Source organism: Hyperoodon ampullatus, assembly GCF_949752795.1.
Source record: "Hyperoodon ampullatus genome assembly, chromosome: 3".
Lineage (NCBI taxonomy): Eukaryota > Metazoa > Chordata > Mammalia > Artiodactyla > Ziphiidae > Hyperoodon > Hyperoodon ampullatus.
Window position 1 is genome coordinate 61864564 of NC_136916.1, and position 22021 is coordinate 61886584.

The following is a 22021-nucleotide window of genomic DNA, read 5'->3' on the forward strand; positions in this document are numbered from 1 at the left end:
TCTTCCTGGACCAGGGCTCGAACCCGTGTCTCCTGCATTGGCAGGCAGATTCTTAACCACTGCACCACCAGGGAAGTCTCGCGGGCTCTTTTAATTGCATCATGTGGGCTCTTTTAGTTGCAGCATGTGAACTTTTAGTTGCGGCATGTGGGATCTAGTTCCCTGACCAGGGATCAAAACCAGGCCCCCTGCATTGGGAGAGTGGCACCTTAGCCACTGGACCACCAGGGAAGTCCCAGGATCCTGGCTTGACAGTTATTTTCTTTCAGCACATAAAAAAATGTGCCATTTCTTTATGGCTTCCACAGTTTCTGATGAGAAATCTATTATCATTCAAGTTGTTTTTCTCTGATAGGTAAGGTGTCATTTCTTTCTCACTGCTTTTGCAATTCTACTCTTTGTCTTTAGTTTCAGAAGTTTGATTATGTGGTGTCTTGAAGTGGATTTCTTTGCCTTTATCCTGTTTGGGGTTTGCTAAATTTGGGTAGTGTTCAGCCATTCAAGTACTTTTTCATCTTTTTTACCTTTTTCTCCAGGACTATGATGACAAGAATGTTAGATCTTTTCTTAGAATCCCATAGGTCCCTGAGGCTCTGTTAAATTTTTTTTTTTAGATTTTTATTCATTTATTTATTTTTTTGGATGAATTGGGTCTTTGTTGCTGCGTGCAGGCTTTCTCTAGTTGCAGAGAGTGGGGGCTACTCTTTGTTGCAGAGCACAGGCTTCTCACTGCAGTGGCTTCTCTTGTTGCAGAGCATGGGCTCTAGGAACGCGGGCTTCAGTAGTCATGGTGTGGGCTCAGTAGTTGTGGCTCGTGGGCTCTAGAACGCAGGCTCAGTAGTTGTGGCACACGGGCTCAGCTGTTCCACAGTATGTGGGATCTTCCTGGACCAGGGATTGAACCCATGTCCCCCGCATTGACAGGCGGATTCCTAACCACTGTGCCACCAGGGAAGCCCCCATTCTAGTTTACTTTTCATTTCAGAAATAACTTTTAGTTTATTCTTTTTCCTGAGTTTTGTAAGCTTACTTTTTAAAATCTTAATTTTTTCCAATTATCACATTTCTGAATTTTTCTAATTCTTACTTATACTGATTTTTAATAGCTTCTTTTATTTTCTTAATGGTTTTCTTCTGTTTTTTTATTTTATATAATTTTTAAAAAAATTTTTGTCTCTGGTGGATCTTCATTGTTGTGCTCAGGCTTTCTCTAGTTGTGGAGAGCAGGTGCTACTCTTTGTTGTGGTGCGTGGGCTTCTCATTGTGGTGGCTTCTGTTGTTGCGGAGCACGGGCTCTAGGTGTGCGGGCTCCAGTAGTTGTGGCACACAGGCTCAGTAGTTGTGGCTTGTGGGCTCTAGAGCACAGGCTTAGTAGTTGTGGCTCATGGGATTAGTTGTTCTGCAGCATGTGGGATGTTCCCGGACCAGGGCTTGAACCCATGTCCCCTGCATTGGCAGGCGGATTCTTAACCACTGCACAACCAGGGAAGTCCTGGAAATTCTTTAGATATTGTAGTTCCAAGTTCTTTGTCAGTTATACTTTGCAAAGATTTTTCTCCCAGTCTGTGGCTTGTATTTTCATTTTCTTAGCAGTGACTTTTCAATAGCAGTTTTTAGTTTTAATTTTTATGATGACCAAGTTATCAATTTGTTATTTAATGGGTTTGGTAGCATAACTAAAAAACTGTTGCCTAAACCAAGGTCACAAGGAGTTTTCCCTTATGTTTTCTTCTAGAAGTTTTTATAGCATCAGGTTTTACATTTAGTTTTAAGAATCATTTTAGTTAAATAATTTTTTTGTATGGTGTGAGGTATGGATCAAGTTAACTAAGAAAAATTTTTTTACATATGGATATCCATTTGTTCCAGCAGCATTTGTTGAGAAAGGCTACCCTTTCTTTACTGAACTGCCTTTGTCAAAAATTAATTGTATGTTTATGTTACGTGATTACTTCCAGACTCTATTTCATTCCATTGACCCATTTCTTTCTTCTCTCTCTTTCTAACTTAATTTTATTTTTTTATACAGCAGGTTCATATTAGTTATCTATTTTATACATATTAGTGTATATATGTCAATCCCAATCTCCCAATTCATCCCACCACAACCACCACCCATCCCCCCACCATTTTCCCCCATTGGTGTCCATATGTTTGTTCTCTACGTCTGTGTCTCTATTTCTGCCCTGCAAACCGGTTCATCTGTACCATTTTTCTAGGTTCCACATATACGTGTTAATATACAATATTTGTTTTTCTTTTTCTGACTTACTTCACTCTGTATGACAGTCTCTACATCCATCCACGTGTCTACAAATGACCCAATTTTGTTCCTTTTTATGGCTGAGTAATATTCCATTGTATATACGTACCACATCTTCTTTATCCATTCGTCTGTCGATGGGCATTTAGGTCACTTCCATGACCTGGTTATTGTAAATAGTGCTGCAATGAACATTGGGGTGCATGTGTCTTTTTAAATTATGGTTTTCTCTGGGTATATGCCCAGTCGTGGGATTGCTGGGTCATATGGTAATTCTACTTTTAGTTTTTTAAGGAACATCCATACTGTTCTCCATAATGGCTGTATCAATTTACATTCCCACCAACAGTGCAAGAGGGTTCCCTTTTCTCCACACCCTCTCCAGCATTTGTTGTTTGTAGATTTTCTGATGATGCCCATTCTAATTGGTGTGAGGTAATACCACACTGTAGTTTTGATTTCCATTTCTCTAATAATTAGTGATGTTGAGCAGCTTTTCATGTGCTTCTTGGCCATCCATATGTCTTCTTTGGAGAAATGTCTGTTTAGGTCTTCTGCCCATTTTTGGATTGGGTTGTTTGTTTTTTTAATATTGAGCTGCATGAGCTGTTTATACATTTTGGGGATTAATCCTTTGTCCAATGATTCGTTTGCAAAGATTTTCTCCCATTCTAAGGGCTGTCTTTTCATCTTGTTTGTAGTTTCCTTTGCTTTGCAAAAGCTTTTAAGTTTCCTTAGGTCCCATTTGTTTATTTTTGTTTTTATTTCCATTACTCTACGAGGTGGATCAAAAAAGATTTTTCTGTGATTTATGTCAAAGAGTGTTCTTCCTATGTTTTCCTCTAAGGTTTTATAGTGTCTGGTCTTACATTTAGGTCTCTAATCCATTTTGAGTTTATTTTTGTGTATGGCGTTAGGGAGTGTTCTAATTTCATTCTTTTACATGTAGCTGTCCAGTTTTCCCAGCACCACTTATTGAAGAGACTGTCTTTTCTCCATTGTTTATCCTTGCCTCCTTTGTCATACATCAGTCGACCATAGGTGCATGGGTTTATCTCTGCGCTTTCTATCCTGTTCCATTGATCTATATTTCTGTTTTTGTGCCAGTACCATATTGTCTTGATTACTGTAGCTTTGTAGTATAGTCTGAAGTCAGGGAGTCTGATTCCTCCAACTCTGTTTCTTTTCCCTCAAGACTGTTTTGGCTATTCGGGGTCTTTTGTGTCTCCATACAAACTTTAAGATTTTTTGTTCTAGTTCTATAAAAATTGCCACTGGTAATTTGATAGGGATTGCATTGAATCTGTAGATTGCATTGGGTAATATAGTCATTTTCACAATGTTGATTCTTCCAATCCAAGAACACGGTATATCTCTCCATCTGTTTGTGTCATCATTGATTTCTTTCATCAGTGTCTTATAGTTTTCTGAGTACAGGTCTTTTACCTCCTTAGGTAGGTTTATTCCTAGGTATTTTATTCTTTTTGTTGCAATGGTGAATGGGATTATTTCCTTAATTTCTCTTTCTGATCTTTCATTGTTAGTGTATAGGAATGCAAGAGGTTTCTGTGCATTAATTTTGTGTCCTGCAACTTCACCAAATTCATTGATTAGCTCTAGTAGTTTTCTGGTGGCATCTTTAGGATTCTCTATGTATAGTATCATGTCATCTGCAAACAGTGACAGTTTTACTTCTTCTTTTCCAATTTGTATTCCCTTTATTTCTTTTTCTTCTCTGATTGCCGTGGCTAGGACTTCCAAAACTATGTTGAATAATAGTGGCGAGAGTGGACATCCTTGTCTTGTTCCTGATCTTTGAGGAAATGCTTTCAGTTTTTTACCATTGACAATGATGTTTGCTGTGGGTTTGTCATATATGGTGTTTATTATGTTGAGGTAGGTTCCCTCTATACCTACTTTCTGGCGAGTTTTTATCATAAATTGGTGTTGAATTTTGTCAAAAGCTTTTTCTGCATCTATTGAGATGATCATATGGTTTTTATTCTCCAATTTGTTAATATGGTGTATCACATTGATTGATTTGCGCATATTGAAGAATCCTTGCATCCCTGGGATAAATCCTACTTGATCATGGTGTATGCTCCTTTTAATGTGTTGTTGGATTCTGTTTGCTAGTATTTTGTTGAGGATTTCTACATCTACATTCATCAGTGATATTGGTCTGTAATTTTCTTTTTTGTGTGGTATCTTTGTCTGGTTTTGGTATCAGGGTGATGGTGGCCTCAAAGAATGAATTTGGGAGTGTTCCTTCCTCTGCAATTTTTTGGAAGAGTTTGAGAAGGATGGGTGTTAGCTGTTCTCTAAATGTTTGATAGAATTCACCTGTGAAGCCATCTGGTCCTGGACTTTTGTTTGTTGGAAGACTTTTAATCACAGTTTCAATTTCATTACTTGTCATTGATCTGTTCGTATTTTCTATTTCTTCCTGGTTCAGTCTTGGAAGGTTATCCCTTTCTAAGAATTTGTCCATTTCTTTCAGGTTGTCCATTTTATTGGCATAGAGTTGCTTGTAGTAGTCTCTTACGATGCTTTGTATTTCTGCAGTGTCCATTGTAACTTCTCCTTTTTCATTTCTAACTCTATTGATTTGAGTCTTCTCCCTCTTTTTCTTGATGAGTCTGGCTAAAGGTTTATCAATTTCATTTATCTTCTCAAAGAACCAGCTTTTAGTTTCATTGATCTTTGCTATTGTTTTCTGTGCTTCTATTTCATTTATTTCTGCTCTGATATTTATTATTTCTTTCCTTCTACTAAATTTGGGTTTGTTTGTTCTTCTTTCTCTAGTTCTTTTAGGTGTAAGCTTACATTGTTTGAGATTTTTCTTGTTTCTTGAGGTAGACTTGTATTGCTGTAAACTTCCCTGTTAGAACTGCTTTTGCTGCATCCCATAGGTTTTAGATCGTCGTGTTTTCATTGTCATTTGTCTCTAGGTATTTTCAATTTCCTCTTTGGTTTCTTTAATAATCTCTTGGTTATTTAGTAATGTATTGCTTAGCCTCCATGTGTTTGTGTTTTTTACGTGTTTTTCCCTGTAACCGATTTCTAATCTCATAGCATTGTGGTCAGAAAAGATGCTTGATATGATTTCAGTTTTCTTAAATTTACTGAGGATTGATTTGTTACCCAAGATGTGATCTATCCCAGAGAATGTTCTGTGTGCACTTGAGAAGAAAGTGTTATCTACTGTGTGTGGATGGAATGTCCTATAAATATCAATTAAATCTATCTGGTCTAGTGTGTCATTTAAAGCTTGTGTTTCCTTATTAATTTTCTGTCTGGATGATCTGTCCATTGGTGTGAGGTGTTAAAGTCCCCCACTATTATTGTGTTACTGTCGATTTCCTCTTTTATAGCTGTTAGCAGTTGCCTTATGTATTAAGGTGCTCCTGTGTTGGGTGCATATAAATTTATGATTGTTATATCTTCTTCTCGGATTGATCCCTTGATCATTACATAGTGTCTTTCCTTTTCTCTTGTAACATTCTTTATTTTAAAGTCTATTTTATATGATATGAGTATTGCTACTCCAGCTTTCTTTTGATTTCCATTTGCATGGAATATCTTTTTCCATCCCCTCACTTTCAGTCTGTATGTGTCCCTAGGTCTGAAGTGGGTCTCTGTAGACAGCATATATGTGGGTCTTGTTTTTGTATCCATTCAGCCAGCCTGTGTCTTTTGGTTGGAGCATTTAATCCATTCACATTTAAGGTAATTATCAATATGTATGTTCCTATTACCATTTTCTTAATTGTTATGGGTTTGTTTTTGTAGGTCCTTTTCTTCTCTTGTGTTTCCCACTTAGAGAAGGTCCTTTAGCATTTGTTGTAGAGCTGGTTTTGTGGTGCTGAATTCTCTTAGCTTTTGCTTGTTTGTAAGGCTTTTGATTTCTCCATCGAATGTGAATGGGATCCTTGCTGGGTAGAGTAATCTTGGTTGTAGCTTCTTCCCTTTCATCACTTTAAATATATCGTGCCACTCCCTTCTGGCTTGTAGAGTTTCTGCTGAGAAATCAGCTGTTAACCTTATGGGAGTTCCTCTGTATGTTGTCATTTTTCCCTTGTTGCTTTCAATAATTTTTCTTTGCCTTTAATTTTTGTCACTTTGATTACTATGTGTCTCAACATGTTTCTCCTTGGGTTTATCCTGCCTGGGACTCTGCGCTTCCTGGACTTGGGTGGCTATTTCCTTTCCCATGTTAGGGAAGTTTTTGACTATAATCTCTTCAAATATTTTCTCAGGTCCTTTCTCTCTCTCTTCTCCTTCTGGGACCCCTATAATGCAAATGTTGTTGCGTTTAATGTTGTCCCAGAGGTCTCTTAGGCTGTCTTCATTTCTTTTCATTTTTTTTTTCTTTATTCTGTTCTGCTGCAGTGAATTCCACCATTCTGTCTTCCAGGTCACTTATCTGTTCTTCTGCCTCACTTATTCTGCTATTGATTCCTTCCAGTATATTTTTCATTTCAGTTATTGTATTGTTCATCTCTGTTTATTTTTTAAGTCTCCTAGGTGTTTGTTCTTTAATTCTTCTAGGTCTTTATTAAACATTTCTTGCATCTTCTTGATCTTTGCCTCCATTCTTTTTCCAAGGTCCTGGATCATCTTCACTATCATTATTGTGAATTCTTTTTCTGGAAGGTTGCCTATCTCCACTTCATTTAGTTGTTTTTCTGGGGTTTTATCTTGTTCCTTCATCTGGTACAAAGTCCTCTGACTTTTCATTTTGTCTGTCTTTCTGTGAATGTTGTTTTGCTTCCACAGGCTGCAGAATTGTAGCTCTTCTTGTTTCTGCTGTCTGCCCTCTGGTGGATGCGGCTATCCGATTTCTTTATTTTTATGCCAATATCACACTGCCTTGATTACTATAGCTTTACCATAATTCTTGAAATCAGTTAGTGCTGGACCTCTAAGTTTTGTTCTTTTTCAGTGTTGTTTTGGCTATCCTAGGACCTCTGCATTTTATATAAATTTTAGAATTTGTCAATTTCTTAAACAAAAATAGCCTGCTGAGATTTTTCCTGGGATTATATTGAATCTGTAGATCAATTTGGAAGAGAACTGACATCTTAACAAAACTGAGATTTCTGCCCCTTGAACAAAGTATATGTTTACATTTATTTAGACTTTTACTTTCTCTCAAAATATTTTTTATGTCTTTCACATCTTTTGTCAAAGTTCAAAATTTTGATATTATTATAAATTGTATGGTGGTTTTTTTTTTTTGCCACACAATGCAGCTTGTGGGTTCTTAGTTCCCTGACCAAGGATTGAGCCTGGGCCCTTGGCAGTGAGAATGTGGAGTGCTAACCACTGGACTGCCAGGGAATTCCTAAATTATATCTTTTTAAAAATTGCAATTTATAGTAGTTTCCTGCTTGTATATAAAAGTATAATTCAGTTGGGTTTTCTCCATAAAGAATCATGTCATCTGCAAATTAAGACAGTTTTACTGCCTCCTGTTTAATCTGTACTTTTTTCCTGCCTGATTGCACTGACTAGAATTTCCAGTACAATATATTTTTTAAGTGTTTTGATATTTATTTCTTTTTACCTATATTTTTTTTTTTTTTTTTTTTTTTTGTGGTATGCGGGCCTCTCACTGTTGTGGCCTCTCCCGTTGCGGAGCACAGGCTCCGGATGCGCAGGCTCAGCAGCCATGGCTCACGGGCCCAGCCGCTCCGCGGCATATGGGATCCTCCCAGACCGGGGCACGAACCCGTATCCCCTGCATCGGCAGGCGGACTCTCAACCACTGCGCCACCAGGGAGGCCCTACCTATATTTTTTAAATAATCAAGGAAATAATCACAGTTACAGGGCCCAACAAAGTGTAGCTACATCTAGTCCAGTTTTCTCTTTACATATATATAAAAAATAAGACATTGATGGAATCCAGATTTCTGATCAGAGTTCTTTCCCCTACATAGTGGCAACACTCATAATGATCATGTATAATATAAAAGCTCTACCTTAGGCACTTTAATTTGTTTTAGCATATGCTGTTTGTTTTTGTTGTTGTTCTTGCTTGTTCTTGTTGTTTTGCCATGCTGCGCAGCTTGTGGGATTTTAGTTTCCCAACCAGGGATTGATTGAACCCGGCTGCTTGGCAGTGAGAGCACGAAGTGCTAACAATTGGACCGCCAGGGAATTCCCACATATGCTGTATTATTAATTTATGCAAATGTCTAAAGTACACAACTTCAGTAAGCAGTACCAAAGTTAAATTTCATAAAACTCAGAAAACTAGGACATGTGATTCTCCTCCAGTAAAATCTCGAATATGAGAGGTGAAAATGGAAATCCTTGATTTGTTCCCCCTATGGCAACTCTATTTTTAGTTTTTTAAGGGACTTCCATACTGTTTTCTGTAGTGACTGTACCAATTTACATTCCCACCAACAGTGTAGGAGGGTTCCCTTTTCTCTACACCCTCTCCAGCATTTGTTATTTGTACACATTTTAATGATGGCCATTCTGACTGGTGTGAGGTGATACCTGATTTTAGTTTTGATTTGCATAATAATAATTAGTGATGTTGAGCAGCTTTTCATGTGCCTATTGGCCATCTGTATGTCTTCTTTAGAGAAATGTCTATTTAGGTCTTTTGCCCATTTTTTGATTGGGTTGTCTTTTTAAATTTTATTTATTTTTGGCTGTGTTGGGTCTTCGTTGCTGTGTGCAGGCTTTCTCTAGTTGTGGAGAGCGGGGGCTACTCTTTGTTGCAGTGCACAGGCTTCTCATTGTCGTGGCTTCTCTTGTTGCGGAGCATGGGCTCTAGGCGCGCAGGCTTCAGTAGTTGTGGCATGTGGGCTCAGTAGTTGTGGCTTGCGGGCTCTAGAGTACAGGCTCAGTAGTTGTGGTGCACAGGCTTAGTTGCTCCATAGCAAGTGGGATCTTCCCAGGTCAGGGCTCGAACCCACGTCCCTTGCATTGGCAGGCAGATTCTTAACCACTGCGCCACCAGGGAAGCCCAGGTTGTTTGTCTTTTTTGTTATTGAGTTGTATGAGCTGTTTATAAAATATATTTTGGAAATAAGCCTTTGCTGGTCACATAATTTGCAAATATTTGCAAATATTTCATAGGTTGTCTTTTCAGTTTGTTTATGGTTTTCTTTGCTGTGCAAAAGCTTCTGAGTTTGATTAGGTCCCATTTGTTTATTTTTGCTTTTATTTCTATTGCTTTAGGAGACTGACCTAAGGAAACATTGCTACGATTTATGTCAGAAAGTTTTGCCTATTTTCTCTTCTAGTTTTATGGTGTCATGCCTTTTATTTACATCTTTAAGCCATTTTGAGTTTATTTTTGTGTATGGTGTGAGGGAGTGTTCTAACTTCATTTATTTACATGTGGCTTTCCAGCTTTCCCAACACCACTTGCTGAAGAGACTGTCTTTTCTGCATTGTATATTCTTGCCTATTCTGTCAAAGATTAATTGACCATAGGTGTGTGGGTTTATTTCTGGGCTCTCTATTCAGTTCCATTGATCTATATGTCTGTTTTTGTGCCAATACCACGTTGTTTTGATTGGTATTGTCTTTGTAGTATTGTCTGAAGTTTGGGAGGGTTATGCCTCCAGCTTTGTCCTTTTTCCTCAGGATTGCTTTGGCAATTCTGGATCTTTTATGGGCCATATCAATTTTAGGATTATTTGTTCTAGTCATGCATAATTTGATGGGGATCACATTAAATCTGTAGATTGCTTTGGGTAGTATGTGTAATGTCCCTTTTTTTCCCTTGACAATTTTCCTTGAAGTTGGCTCTATCTGAAATATAGCTATGCCAGCTTTCTTTTGATTAGTGTAACATGAAACATCTTTCTCCATCCCTTTACTTGTAATCCCTCTGTGTCTTTATGTTTAAAGTGGGTTTCTCGTAGACATGTGGTTGGGTCTTGCTTTTTTATCCACTCTGACAATCTCTGTCTTTCAATTGTTTTATTGAGACCATTCATGTTTAAAGTGATTATTGATAAAGCTGGATTATTATCTAACATATCTGTTACTCTTTTCCATTTGTTGCCCTTGTTTGTTGTTTCCATTTTTGTCTTCTAGTCTTTTTTTGCCTTTTATGGTTTAATTGAGCATTTTTAATGATTCCATCTTCTTTCCTTTCTTATCATATCAGTTATACTTCTTTTTTCACTTTAGTGGTTGCCCTAAGGTTTGTAAAATACATTTACAACTTACCCAAGTCCACTTTCAAATAACACTGTACTGCTTCATGAGTAGTACAAGAGCCTTATAATAGAGTATTCCCAATTTCCCCCTCCCATACTTCACAACATTGCTGTCATTTATTTCACTTATCCATAAGGTATCATAATCAATAACATTGCTGTTATTATTTTGAACAAACTGTTATTCATTAGATTAAGAATAAAAATAAATTTCGGTTTTAACTGGAATCCCAATGAATCTACAGATAATTTAAAAATCTTTACAATATTGGGTCATCTCATTTTTGAACATGTTACATATCTATATTTGGGTCTTCTTTCCAAAGACATCTGTGTGTTTTTGAAAATTTTAATAATTTACTCTATAAAGTTCTTATATGTCTTTCATTAGATTTATTCCTAGGATCATATAATTGTTGACTCTTGTTACATGAGGCAATGTTATTTTTTATTTGTTCATTTATTTTTGCTTAAGCCAATTTGAGTTGTTTCCCTGCAACTAAAGAAGTCTTGACTAATGCAGATAGAGTCAGGAAATGATGATGGAGAGCTCAAGAAACACATCATCTTGAAGTCGGAGACTAACATACCCTGCTAAGTGAATTAGACAAGGGGGCAATTTGGAAAAATTAAAAGCAAGAAATTGATGTAACCTGACTTGCAGCTTAAAAAGATGACTTGAGGGGCTTCCCTGGTGGTGCAGCGGTTGAGAGTCCACCTGCCGATGCAGGGGATGCAGGTTCTTGCCCCGGTCTGGGAAGATCCCACATGCCGCGGAGCGGCTAGGCCCGTGAGCCATGGCCGCTGAGCCTGCGCGTCTGGAGCCTGTGCTCCGCAATGGGAGAGGCCACAACAGTGAGAGACCCGCGTACCGCAAAAAAAAAAAAATGACTTGAGGCAGGTGCATCAGGATCCTCTTCCAAGTTCAGGGTAGATGTTATGTGCTTATAAAAAGATGGTGGCAGTGCAGATGGAGGGGAGTAAATGGCTCTTAGATTTATTGATACAGAGTGGGCGTGACTTGGTGACAGATTAGAAGGCAATTGTGACAGATAGGGAGCAATTAAGGATGATTCCCAGATTTTGGCTCAAATGAGTGGCAGAAGAGTGGTATAGGAGTAGAGTAGGGAGCTATGAAGAAAGGTGATGAATTCTGTCTGGCACATGAGCTTTGGGTGATATGAAGTGGATGAGTTTGGGGCTCAGAGGATATAGATATAGATATATACATATAGTTAAAGATTTGGTTGTATGTAAACGAGATCACTGAGAAGAAATATAGAATAGGAAAGAGGACAGACCCTTAAAAACATGATTGGTTGTGGGATGGGAGTTTGCTGGAAGAGTCAGTGATGCAGGCTGAGAAACAATCATGAAAGATGTAGGAGAAAACTCAGGGAAGGATGGTGTCAAAGAAGTCTGGGAAGAATGAATATCAAAGGAGTGATCAAAATCTCAAAATACAAGGAAAGGTCAAGTAATGTTTTCATTATTATTGAGAAATGTCCCTTGACTCGGCAACATGTAGGTTATTGTTGGCCTCAGTGAGAGCAGCCTTCATGAGGACTGAATGAGAAGTGGAGAAATGGAGCCAAACTTGCAGTTGGTTCCGGCAACCTGACTGAGAAAAAGCAGGCCGGAGAGTTTTTGTTTAAAGACAAGGGAGATGGGGCTTCCCTGGTGACACAGTGGTTAAGAACCTGCCTGCCAATGCAGGGGGACACGGGTTCGAGCCCTAGTCCGGGAAGATCCCACATGCTGTGGAGCAACTAAGCCTGTGTGCCACTACTGAGCCTGCGCTCTAGAGCCTGCAAGCCACAACTACTGAGCCTGTGTGCCACAACTACTGACTCCCACGTGCCTAGAGCCTGTGCTCCACAAGAGAAGCCACTACAATGAGAAGCCCCCTCTCACCACAACTAGAGAAAGTCTGCGTGCAGCAACGAAGACCCAACGCGGCCAAAAAACATTAAAATTAAAAAAAAAAGGGAGATTGTGCATGTGTGTGTGCTGAAAGGAACCATTTGTAAGGAAGAGTTGAAAAGTGGGAGGAAATTGAGCCCAGACATAGTTGAGTACCCAGCTTTATCTGTGTGTCTGTCTGAACGTGGAGCTCAAGAGCAGGAAGATGTCTGGTTCAGTTTGGGGCTGTGGCTGATGGTGGGGTGCAGGACAGGCTAGAATTAACTAGGCGAGCTTGGATCCATAGTCCCTGAGCACAAATCCTGACTCAGCCTAGCTATCTAACCATGAACAAATCATTTGAACTGTCTATGTCTGTTTCCTTATCTGTCAGGTGAGGATAATATTGATACCTACCTCACTGGTTGGGATGAGGATTAAATAAACTAACATCCAATCGAGTGCTTATAACAGCGCCTGACACAGCAAGCACATAAAAATGACAAAGCAGGGACTTCCCTGGTGGTCCAGTGGGTAAGACTCTGCACTCTCAATGCAGGGGGCCCGGGTTCGATCCCTGGTCTGAGAACTAGATCCCGCATGCATGCCACGACTAAGAGTCGGCATGCCACAACGAAAAGATCCCGTGTGCTGCAACAAAGACCAGGCACAGCCAAAATAAATAAATAAATAATACATTTTAAAAAAATGACAAAGCATTTTTGTTCCCCTGGATGGATTTCCCCAAATATCTTCACTCAAATTTCTGACTTATGTGAGTATAGACAAACGTTTGCATAGTTTTCTCTGAATATTTTCTTCTTAAATAAATATCTTTTATAATAAATAATTATCCAGGTGCCCCCAACATCCTCTCTTAAGTCCAGCAGCACATCAGCACAGCATAGATGTCCCTCTTCCCATGTCTGCCTGCCAGCTGGTCTGTCTATACACATACACACACACACCCCTTTTCTGAGTGGCTTCCCAAAACATCCCTTCCTAATTTGCTATGAAGTGAGCCATAAAGAATTTATTAACAATGAAGAAAAATCATAGCTAAGTATCAGATATTCCAGAGGAAGTAAGATTTGAAATAAAAGCTAGAAAGTGGTTATTTTGAGAAGCAAGAGAATGGAACTGGGAAGGGGGACATATATAATGTTTCATCTCTTAAAAAGAAAACAAATCTGAAGCAAATACAACTACTAAGATGTGATAAAGCTAAGTGGTGGTTATACTGTGTGTATTATTTTATTCTCTACAGTATTGTTTGAAACATTTGAAATCATTAAATAGAAGTTCTTACTGTGGCAGGGAAGACCTAACATGGATGTGGTTAGAATATGGTTATTACTGTGAAGATAAGCAAGGTTCATGGACATTTCCATTTTTAAAAACCTCACTGAAAAATGCAGTAAAATACACACACACACACAGGGCTACTTCAAAAAGGATTTTAAAAAACAAATGTGAAGATTTATATATAGTTAGAGTGAACAGTATCGAAAAAAAATCAACAAGTAAATGCTTCACTGAAGGTAGTTAATATGTATTTATATTATTTATATATTTATTAACAGTAAAAAGGGACACTGATTTTCAAACTTTCAGTGTTTATTTATAAAGGAAAAAATACAGAATGATTTTAAGACAAAGACAATTCCTACTTATTTTCTTTCTTAGTGAAAAAAAGCACATGATACACAATTGTCACAGCCTGTACTGATTAATCTTACAAGTGATATTGACAAAAACTATAAAAATCTAAACTTTAGAGTGCTAGCAATGTTGCCACTAGGTGTGTACATCTACATTGATATCAGTTAAATTCAATCTATATCATAGAATCCTTTTTTCACCTTTCCCTTGGAGAGCCAAGTATCATTTGGCTTTCCTCACCCCTTGCTGTGTCCCCCATCACTAGTGCTATGGAGCACCTGTGCTCCCAAGTCCTCTGCTATCCTATCCCTATGCTAATCCACGGAGGTGCACCTCAAAACATCAGGTTTCCAAGAAGGGAGGGGTACCTGGCTCACTGCCTCAACTCCTACCAAGGAGGTGAATGTCCTCCCAGCCTCCATTCACTCCTTTACTTATATTCCCATTAAGGCTGCTTTGCATCCTTACGAGATTCAGAGGAGAGCAGGGGCAGACCCTTTGTGCCCAAAGATAACTAGAGCCAGGAAATCAGTCCAGGCACTTCCCCGCCCCCTGGTGGTGAACAGAGAACACAAGCAGGCCAGAGGAGTCTGGCCCAGCACAGGGTGGGACAGGTTAAGGGAGATGAGGTGGGGAAGCAGTGATTCTGTGCATCGGAACCGACTGGGCGGTTGCTACGGGCACTGTCTCTGACCTGTCAGCAGTTCAAGGTCTGATGATGACCTTCAGGTAAATGCTGTCATGATCAGTGGGCCCAGAGATGCAGTGGTGGAGGCTGGGGATCAGCACATCCCACCACTTGATCAGGCCACACTGATTTTTTTTTTTTTTTTTTTGCGTTACGCGGGCCTCTCACTGTTGTGGCCTCTCCCGTTGCGGAGCACGGGCTCCAGACGCGCAGGCTCAGCGGCCATGGCTCACGGGCCCAGCCGCTCCGTGGCATGTGGGATCTTCCCGGACCGGAGCATGAACCCGTGTCCCCAGCATCGGCAGGTGGACTCTCAACCACTGCGCCACAAGGGAAGCCCCACACTGATTTTTTTAATTGTAAAAATAACAACATTAAAGAAAATGTTTACGAGACGAGTAAGAAATCATAGACCTTTACTGCTTTAATACAGGTGTTTTCATGGTCTCTTCCTTCATTGACTTGAGACTTACAATTTAGTGTCTGATCTTTTTTATTTAACATTATCCCAAACAAAAGCAACATTCCAGTTATGATCAGGAAGGAAGCAGGGACACTTGAAGTATAGCAGCATTTCTGCAGGGTCCTTGCCTGGGACTACCCCAAAGGCTTCTCTGGGTAATAGAGAGTAAGGGTGCTGCTTTGGTGGGTACAGATGGTAGAGCCTTAACTTGTGTCTCTCCAGGCCAGAGCCCTGGGCTCGGCTTATCTGGGCTGTGTGAATACCCTTTCCGTAGAGGATTCTGCAGGTAGAAGGTGCCCAACCTGCCCCTATGGTAACAGTGCAAGAAGACCAGGCTGGTGTACGTCCAACCAAGTCCCCAAAGGAGCATGATGAAGGGACTGAAGGATGCTATTTAAGGACCAAATTTTACTGAGATCCCTTCTCAGGCCTGCTTTCCCCAAGTTTCTGTATCCACTAGACTGGAAACTTTCTGAAAGAAATGCCTGGGACCTCTCCTTTGTCCTTCCAGCCCAGGGCCAGGTAAAAGAAAAAAAATGGTCAAAGAAATCCTCATCTAAAACTGCTGCTGTCCACTACTGCCCAGCCTCTGGGCTGCACTGTCACTTGTGAAAATGAAACCACTAGGGGGCAGTCTGGGTCCACGATGAGCCAGTTCCTCCTAGGGAAAACTGGTCAACTTGTGCAAAGACACTCTTCCAGAGCCACATGCCCACCTCTTGGTCCCCCAGGGGCTTCCCTGTCATGGTCTCAGCTGTGCCATCAATTCTCTGAGAAGATGCTATTGGACTGAAAATGGGTGGGAGGAGGGGTGGAAGTTGCTGCCATTTTGGGGAGTTGAACAGGGCCTCTGGGGACTAAGTTCTTCAAATTCTTGGCACCTACCGCAGTGCCAAGACCATAGTATGTGTTCAATATTTAATAATGGTTGCATGCAATTGAAGTAACAAGAAACCCAAAGCAGAAGAAAAGCTCTAGGGGAGGGAAGTTTGTGAGTATGCATGGGGGAGGAGCTATTGTGTGACCAGGTTGGGGCTGGAGCCCCTGCTGCTTCCCAGAACTTCTTTGGTCCCCTATGGTGTCTTCTGTATACAGAAGCCTTGGAGGTCTAAGTGATGAGTCTAAGGATGGGGTATGTGTCTGGACTATGTGGGGTTGGAGAGGCATCATAACTCAGGCGGAGCAGGACAGCACAAAGGCTACAGGTTTCATTCCCAGCCCTCAACTTATAAGATCCCTCCAGGGGCAGATACTGAGTCCAACCTGGCTGGGCCCCGCTGAGCCCTATCACCCTCAGGGGCAGAAGGCCAGTTCTGGCAGCTCCCTTACCCTAGGGCCACTCACATTTTTTTTCACACAGGTAATCCACATTCATTATAGAAAAACGCCACATCACTCTTTATTGGACACCAGCACCAACACCAGCCCCCTTGTCTCCAGGCACACAGGCCCCTTCCCCTGGGTGGGGTACAGTGGAAGCCTGGCCCCGCTACCGCTCTCTTAGGGCCAGCACCCTCCTCGGTGCCTGGGGTACTTGCTCAGGTTTGTTCAAACTCCACGTCACAGTAGCCTACGCTGAGGGGCTGGGCCTGGACACCCCGCCTGCGAGAAGACGTAAAGAAACAGGGCGAGATGAGCCCCTCAGAAGGGGCACAGTCTTGGGCCCCAGCAACACCTTCTCCACCACAACCAATGGTCTCCCCTTCCCCCAGTTCAGTGGGTTTCAAACTGCCACTAGACACCAAAATTCCTTGGGGGGGTCTCACTTCCAGAGATTCTTGCTTGGGGTGGGGCTGTGTGTTGGCAAGAATCTGCAATCTGAACAGGTGCCCCAGGTGATTTTGATACAGGGACACCCCGGAACCTTGAGGAACACCTCCGTATTTCTAACTTGCCTGTTTCTGTGCCCCAGCCCCAAATAACTCAGTACCTTTAGAAAAAAGGTGGATGCCTAAGGGGTGCCCAGTGCTCCTGGCCCACTGAGCCCCCATTAATGGCTCTAAAACTCTGTAAATGTGGTGAGGGGGGGAACCGAGGCACTGTCCAGCCCATGCACAGGGTGTGGACATGAAATCCCATCCTTAGGTCTCAGCCTCACAAGTTCCAGGACCTGACCAATCTCCTTAGGGTACCTCTAGGCATGCCTCCTTTATTACCCAAATAAGTTATGTGCTCAGAGATGGTAAGGAACTAGCTTAAAGTCGCCCAGTAAATTACAGACAGTTGAGGCTTAGACCCCACCGTGCTTGGCTCTCAGCCTGGGACTCCCCTCTCTACTAGGCTGTTTCCCCTAGGGCCTCAAGACCTAGTAAGTGAATGAATCAGGGAAATGACCATCTTACGCAGGCCCATCCTAACAGGGGCACAGGTGTCATGAGAACCCATAAAAGCATGGCCATGGCTACGAGCGCAGACTCTGAAGTCAGCCTGGTTCATATCCTGGTTCTGAGCAACTTTGGGCAAGTTACTTAACTGCTCTGTGCGTCAGCTGCCTACCTCTGAAATGGGGATAAAACTACATCCCCCTTATAGGGTTATGGTAAAGAGTCAATGAAGCAATGCTGGCAGAGGGCTGAGCGCAGGGCTTGCCACACACAGTAGGCCCCTGCAAGTGTCAGCTGTTATCAGTATTCTTTTCCTGTCAGTAGGGGTCCTCAGCCCCCAACCTGCCCATGGCCTGCGTACCTCAGCAGCTCACAGCGGAAGTGTGCCAAACGTTCATAGGCAAAGTCCAGGTTGGTCACCATCTTGTTGCTCCACAGCCTCTCGGCAACAGCCCCTGCTCTAGGCCTGCAGGAAAGGGGACACACACCAGGTTGGGCCCTGGATTCCTGGCAAGGGTGCTGGACACCCACAGACTCTTGTTTAGGCACCCTGGACTAGCTTGGGGACAAGGGACGTGATCGACACCTTAATCAGAGTGACAGCCGGCTGGAGGGCTCACAGGGACTTCTAGGGCCCAGCTCCATCTTCAGTAAAATGGGGATCGGGATCCCATCTCCTCCTCTCCCAAACACATGGGAACCAGATTACGTCTTAAAGGTGTCGTGAACAGTTACTGACAGCGGCCGCAGCAGCTGTTCTCAAAATGTAAACTCTACGCACCCAACCAGACTTGGTGAGGGGCTGCAGCCTCTGAGGAGACAGCATAGAGGAGCCTTATCACGTGCACTTCAGGGTTGGATCCTGAGCAAGCCATCCCGAAGGGAACATTCTTTCAACGTGTTCTCCAGGACTCCTTATCTCTATCTGTGAAATAGGGACAACAGTCTCCATCCGACACACCTAATGGGCTGGAGGAGTAAATATGCAAGTCAGGTGGGAGGTGACTTACATACAAACAGGGGCAACACTGCGATGCCCCTTCTCTCCCAGGCCTGAAAGGAGGGTGCTCGGCTGGGGGAGGCTGGACTGGATTGAGCCTGTGAGGGAGAACCCACGCCCACAGGCCCAACCCTCCACATCCCCCGGAAGCCCTTACCAGAGCCTGGGGACCAGGTTTGTGCTGTCCACATACTCTCCCCACATACAGGCCTCTCCGCCGATCACCAGAGCCTTCTGCTCAGGGCTACCTGAGGGAAAACAAGCAACCACAGGCCTCTACCACCTTCCCAACGTGGCCCTCTCCTCAGATAGGTCATTTCGTCTGTTGACCTGCAATGTCCAGCCCAGAATCTCCTGGCTTCCGCCCTGTACCCCACTCAGCCGCCTTTGGCAGCAAGGAGAGCTCCCTGTTTACCTTCAAATGCCAGTGGCTCCACCATGTAGATATTCTTCCAGTCAGGGCCATAAGTTATGTGGTTCAGGTACCAGGGGGCAGAAAGCAGGGCCCGGAAGCCGGCACTGGTGACCAGTTCCATCTCCTTCATGTACCTTACAGGCATCTCTTCTCGCCATACCTGGATGACTGTGTCTGGCTGAACCTGTCAGGAAAGGTCAAAGGGCAGTAGGAGATTCCCGGGCCACAGTGTTATGCAAGCAACCCAGGCCAAGGGGTGTGTGTTCCCTCTGCTCCCCAGCAGCAAAGCATTTCTCTGTGACTCCTAAGCACTGAGCTTCTAGCCCAGTGCAGAGGCCGAGGGCCCCATAGGCCCTAGGAGAGCTCCCTGCTGCCTCTCCCCCAGTCCTTCTGCAGCTTCCCTGTCTACACTGAGATAGTAACACTGGCTGTGAGCTAAGGGAGACAAGCAGTGGGGCCCAGGAGACTCATCAGATCAGGAGCTACCATGTCCAAGCATCTCCAGATGCTTCTGAGGATGGGACGAGGTTCCTGCAGAGCCCCTGACGTGGCAGGAAGCTGGGATCTTACTGCTCAACAATGAAGGAGAAGGTAGCCCTGGAAGATCCTAGTCTATGACACAGGCAGGAAAACCCAACCCATCATGCCAGTCTCAGGAATCCCAAGTAACCTAGCAGCAGAAATAACTTGATCCGTTCATAGTGAGGGAAGACAGATGGAGGCTCTGACACCCACACCCAGGGCTCAAACCTCTGTACCTGCACAGGAGCAGGGAAGGGATGGGAGACCACGGGGAGGCACCGAGGGTGGCCCCTTCTCTCTGCCCCTGGCTCACCTTTACTTTATTATCAAACACCTCCTGCCACACCACATAGCCCTTGCCGTAGGCAGAGACGATGTCCAGCAGCCTTAGAGAGTAAAGAGAATGTCTGCTTAGTTCAGACAGGCTCTGTGCTACAGGTGCCAGTGCCCTGGGGGCTGAGCCTGGCTAGGGGCCCATTCCTGACTGACCAGTTGGGAATCAACCACTCCAATGAAAGGACATGACAAAGGACCCCTTCAGGGGCCCAGAGAGTGGTCCAGCAGGTCCTGGTCCTGCTATGGAAAGTGAGGACTCCACAGGAGTTGACCCCCAGGGACCAGGGACCCTGCCCACCCCCCCTCCTTCCTCACGTCTGGATGTAGAAGGACTCCAGCTGCTTGAAGTCCTCACCAAAGCCTTTCTTCTTCATAAAGGCCTGGATATCTGGGTTGGACTTCCTGAATCCCAAAAGAAAATGAAAATTAATTCTTTTGACATCCTCAAAGCCCAGAGCTTGGGGATGTATCACCTGGCCTCCCACAACTCCTTTTTTTCACCTGAAAAACCAATCGACTGAGGATCTCAAGAGGCCACAAATTTGGGAGGTGTGGCTAAACAAAGCTAAATGAAGGGGGCCACTGACATAGGCTGAGAAAGGCTGAGTCTGGATCTGAAGAGCTTCAAGTTCACCCTCAAAGAGAACACATATCAGTCTCTCTGGGCTATGACACGTGGCTCTGAGGTCTTGGCTTGGGGCTCCAGCACACTGGATTCTGGCTTCTGTCTCTTACCTCCCATACCCTGGGCATAGTCTGCTTTTCCCTTAATATTTATTCTTTATTCCAGTTGGATACAAGCATTGCTGTCACCCATTGCAGCTCCCTTATCCCACAAGGTCTACATTTTGTTTTTTCCCTCCTCCACTCTTTCCTCAGATTCAGCGCTAGTGCCCACTTCGCCAAGAAGCCCCTGAGCCTCTTTTGAGCTAAGCAGATCTGAGGGTGGGAAGCTTACAATATAATACTAACTAGACACTGTCATATATTAGCCTCGAATTCATATGTGTCCTGTCTCTTCAACCAGACTATTTTAAGCTGTCAAAAGCAGGGATTGTTTTTCTCTATCCTGATTTTTCCAAGACAATTCTGTGCCCAGAGCTGGTTTTTCTGTAAATATCTCAAGGCTATGACAAGAGGAAAGGAGAGTTTCACATTCACAGCCTTGCCAAAATCAGGTAGGGCCTCTCTGTAGGTGGAGAGAGAAAAGGCCGAAGACCTGAGCCATCAGGATGGAGACAGATGAGGAACACCTGAGACAGGTAGCTTCTCAGGGGCTAACCTCTACTCTGAGTAGGCAGTTCATCAGGCCAGGATGGGAAGGTCACAGGGCTCATACCAGCAGGTGAAATCAACCTCATCTCCTCCAAGGTGAAGATAAAAATCTGGGAAGACAGAGCTGATCTCCAAGAAGAATGTGCTCATGAACTCATAGGTATTGTTGAGAGCGGGATTCACTGGCCCAAAGGTACCAGAAGGGTGGGACCCAGAGTAGCAAGGAGTTAATAATCCAGGGACACCTAAGGCAATAGAGAACCTCACACTAGTGTCACAAATACACAGACCCCACATACAGTCATATACATGATGACAATTGCATTCAGATATTACATGCACACAGACAGGAACACTCAGGCATTCACAGACACTGGTAATTATGAGCATTTAGTGACAATCAAAGAAATACAAATATGTCCACAATCATACACAGACAACTGTCACACACATACTCCTGCCTTGACACACTCTTCCAGCAGGGGTCACCCTCGGTCCCAAAGTCTGCCCTCACGTAGCCTATGGGCAGAAAAGCAGAGAGCCTGATCCAGCAAAACTGGCAAAATCTTTCTTCCACTCTAGGGCACAACAATGTACAAGGGCATCATGAGGCAAGGACGTCTGAGAAGAATTTGCCCTTTTAATTTATTTATTTATTTGGCTGCATTGGGTCTTTGTTGCTGTGCACAGGCTTTCTCTAGTTGCAGAGAACAGGGGCCACTCTTCGCTGAGGTACATGGGCTTCTCATTGTTGCAGAGCACAGGCTCTAGGTGCACGGGCTTCAGTAGCTGTGGCTCACAGGCTCAGTAGTTGTGGCTCGCGGGCTCTAGGGCACAGGCTCAGTAGTTGTGGCACACGGGCTTAGCTGCCCCGCGGCATGTGGGATCTTCCTGGACCAGGGCTCAAACCCATGTCCCCTGCATTGGCAGGTGGATTCTTAACCACTGCACCACCAGGGAAGTCCCTGCCCATATTT

General features: G+C 43.2%; 1 protein-coding gene across 1 annotated transcript in view; it reads right to left on the reverse strand.

Annotated features, from left to right (window-relative positions):
• Window positions 1–16546: 16546 nt before the first annotated feature.
• HEXA (hexosaminidase subunit alpha) overlaps window positions 16547–22021 on the reverse strand; it is a gene marked incomplete at its 5' end in the record, with an annotated part of 38309 nt that continues 32834 nt past the window's right edge. Inside the window, 7 exons of the mRNA XM_079698934.1 lie at window positions 16547–16774; window positions 17858–17962; window positions 18654–18744; window positions 18912–19095; window positions 19747–19819; window positions 20085–20171; window positions 21109–21289. Coding sequence (XP_079555060.1) covers window positions 16711–16774; window positions 17858–17962; window positions 18654–18744; window positions 18912–19095; window positions 19747–19819; window positions 20085–20171; window positions 21109–21289 — 785 coding nt within the window. The 3' untranslated portion in view covers window positions 16547–16710. The remainder of the gene's footprint in view (window positions 16775–17857; window positions 17963–18653; window positions 18745–18911; window positions 19096–19746; window positions 19820–20084; window positions 20172–21108; window positions 21290–22021) is intronic.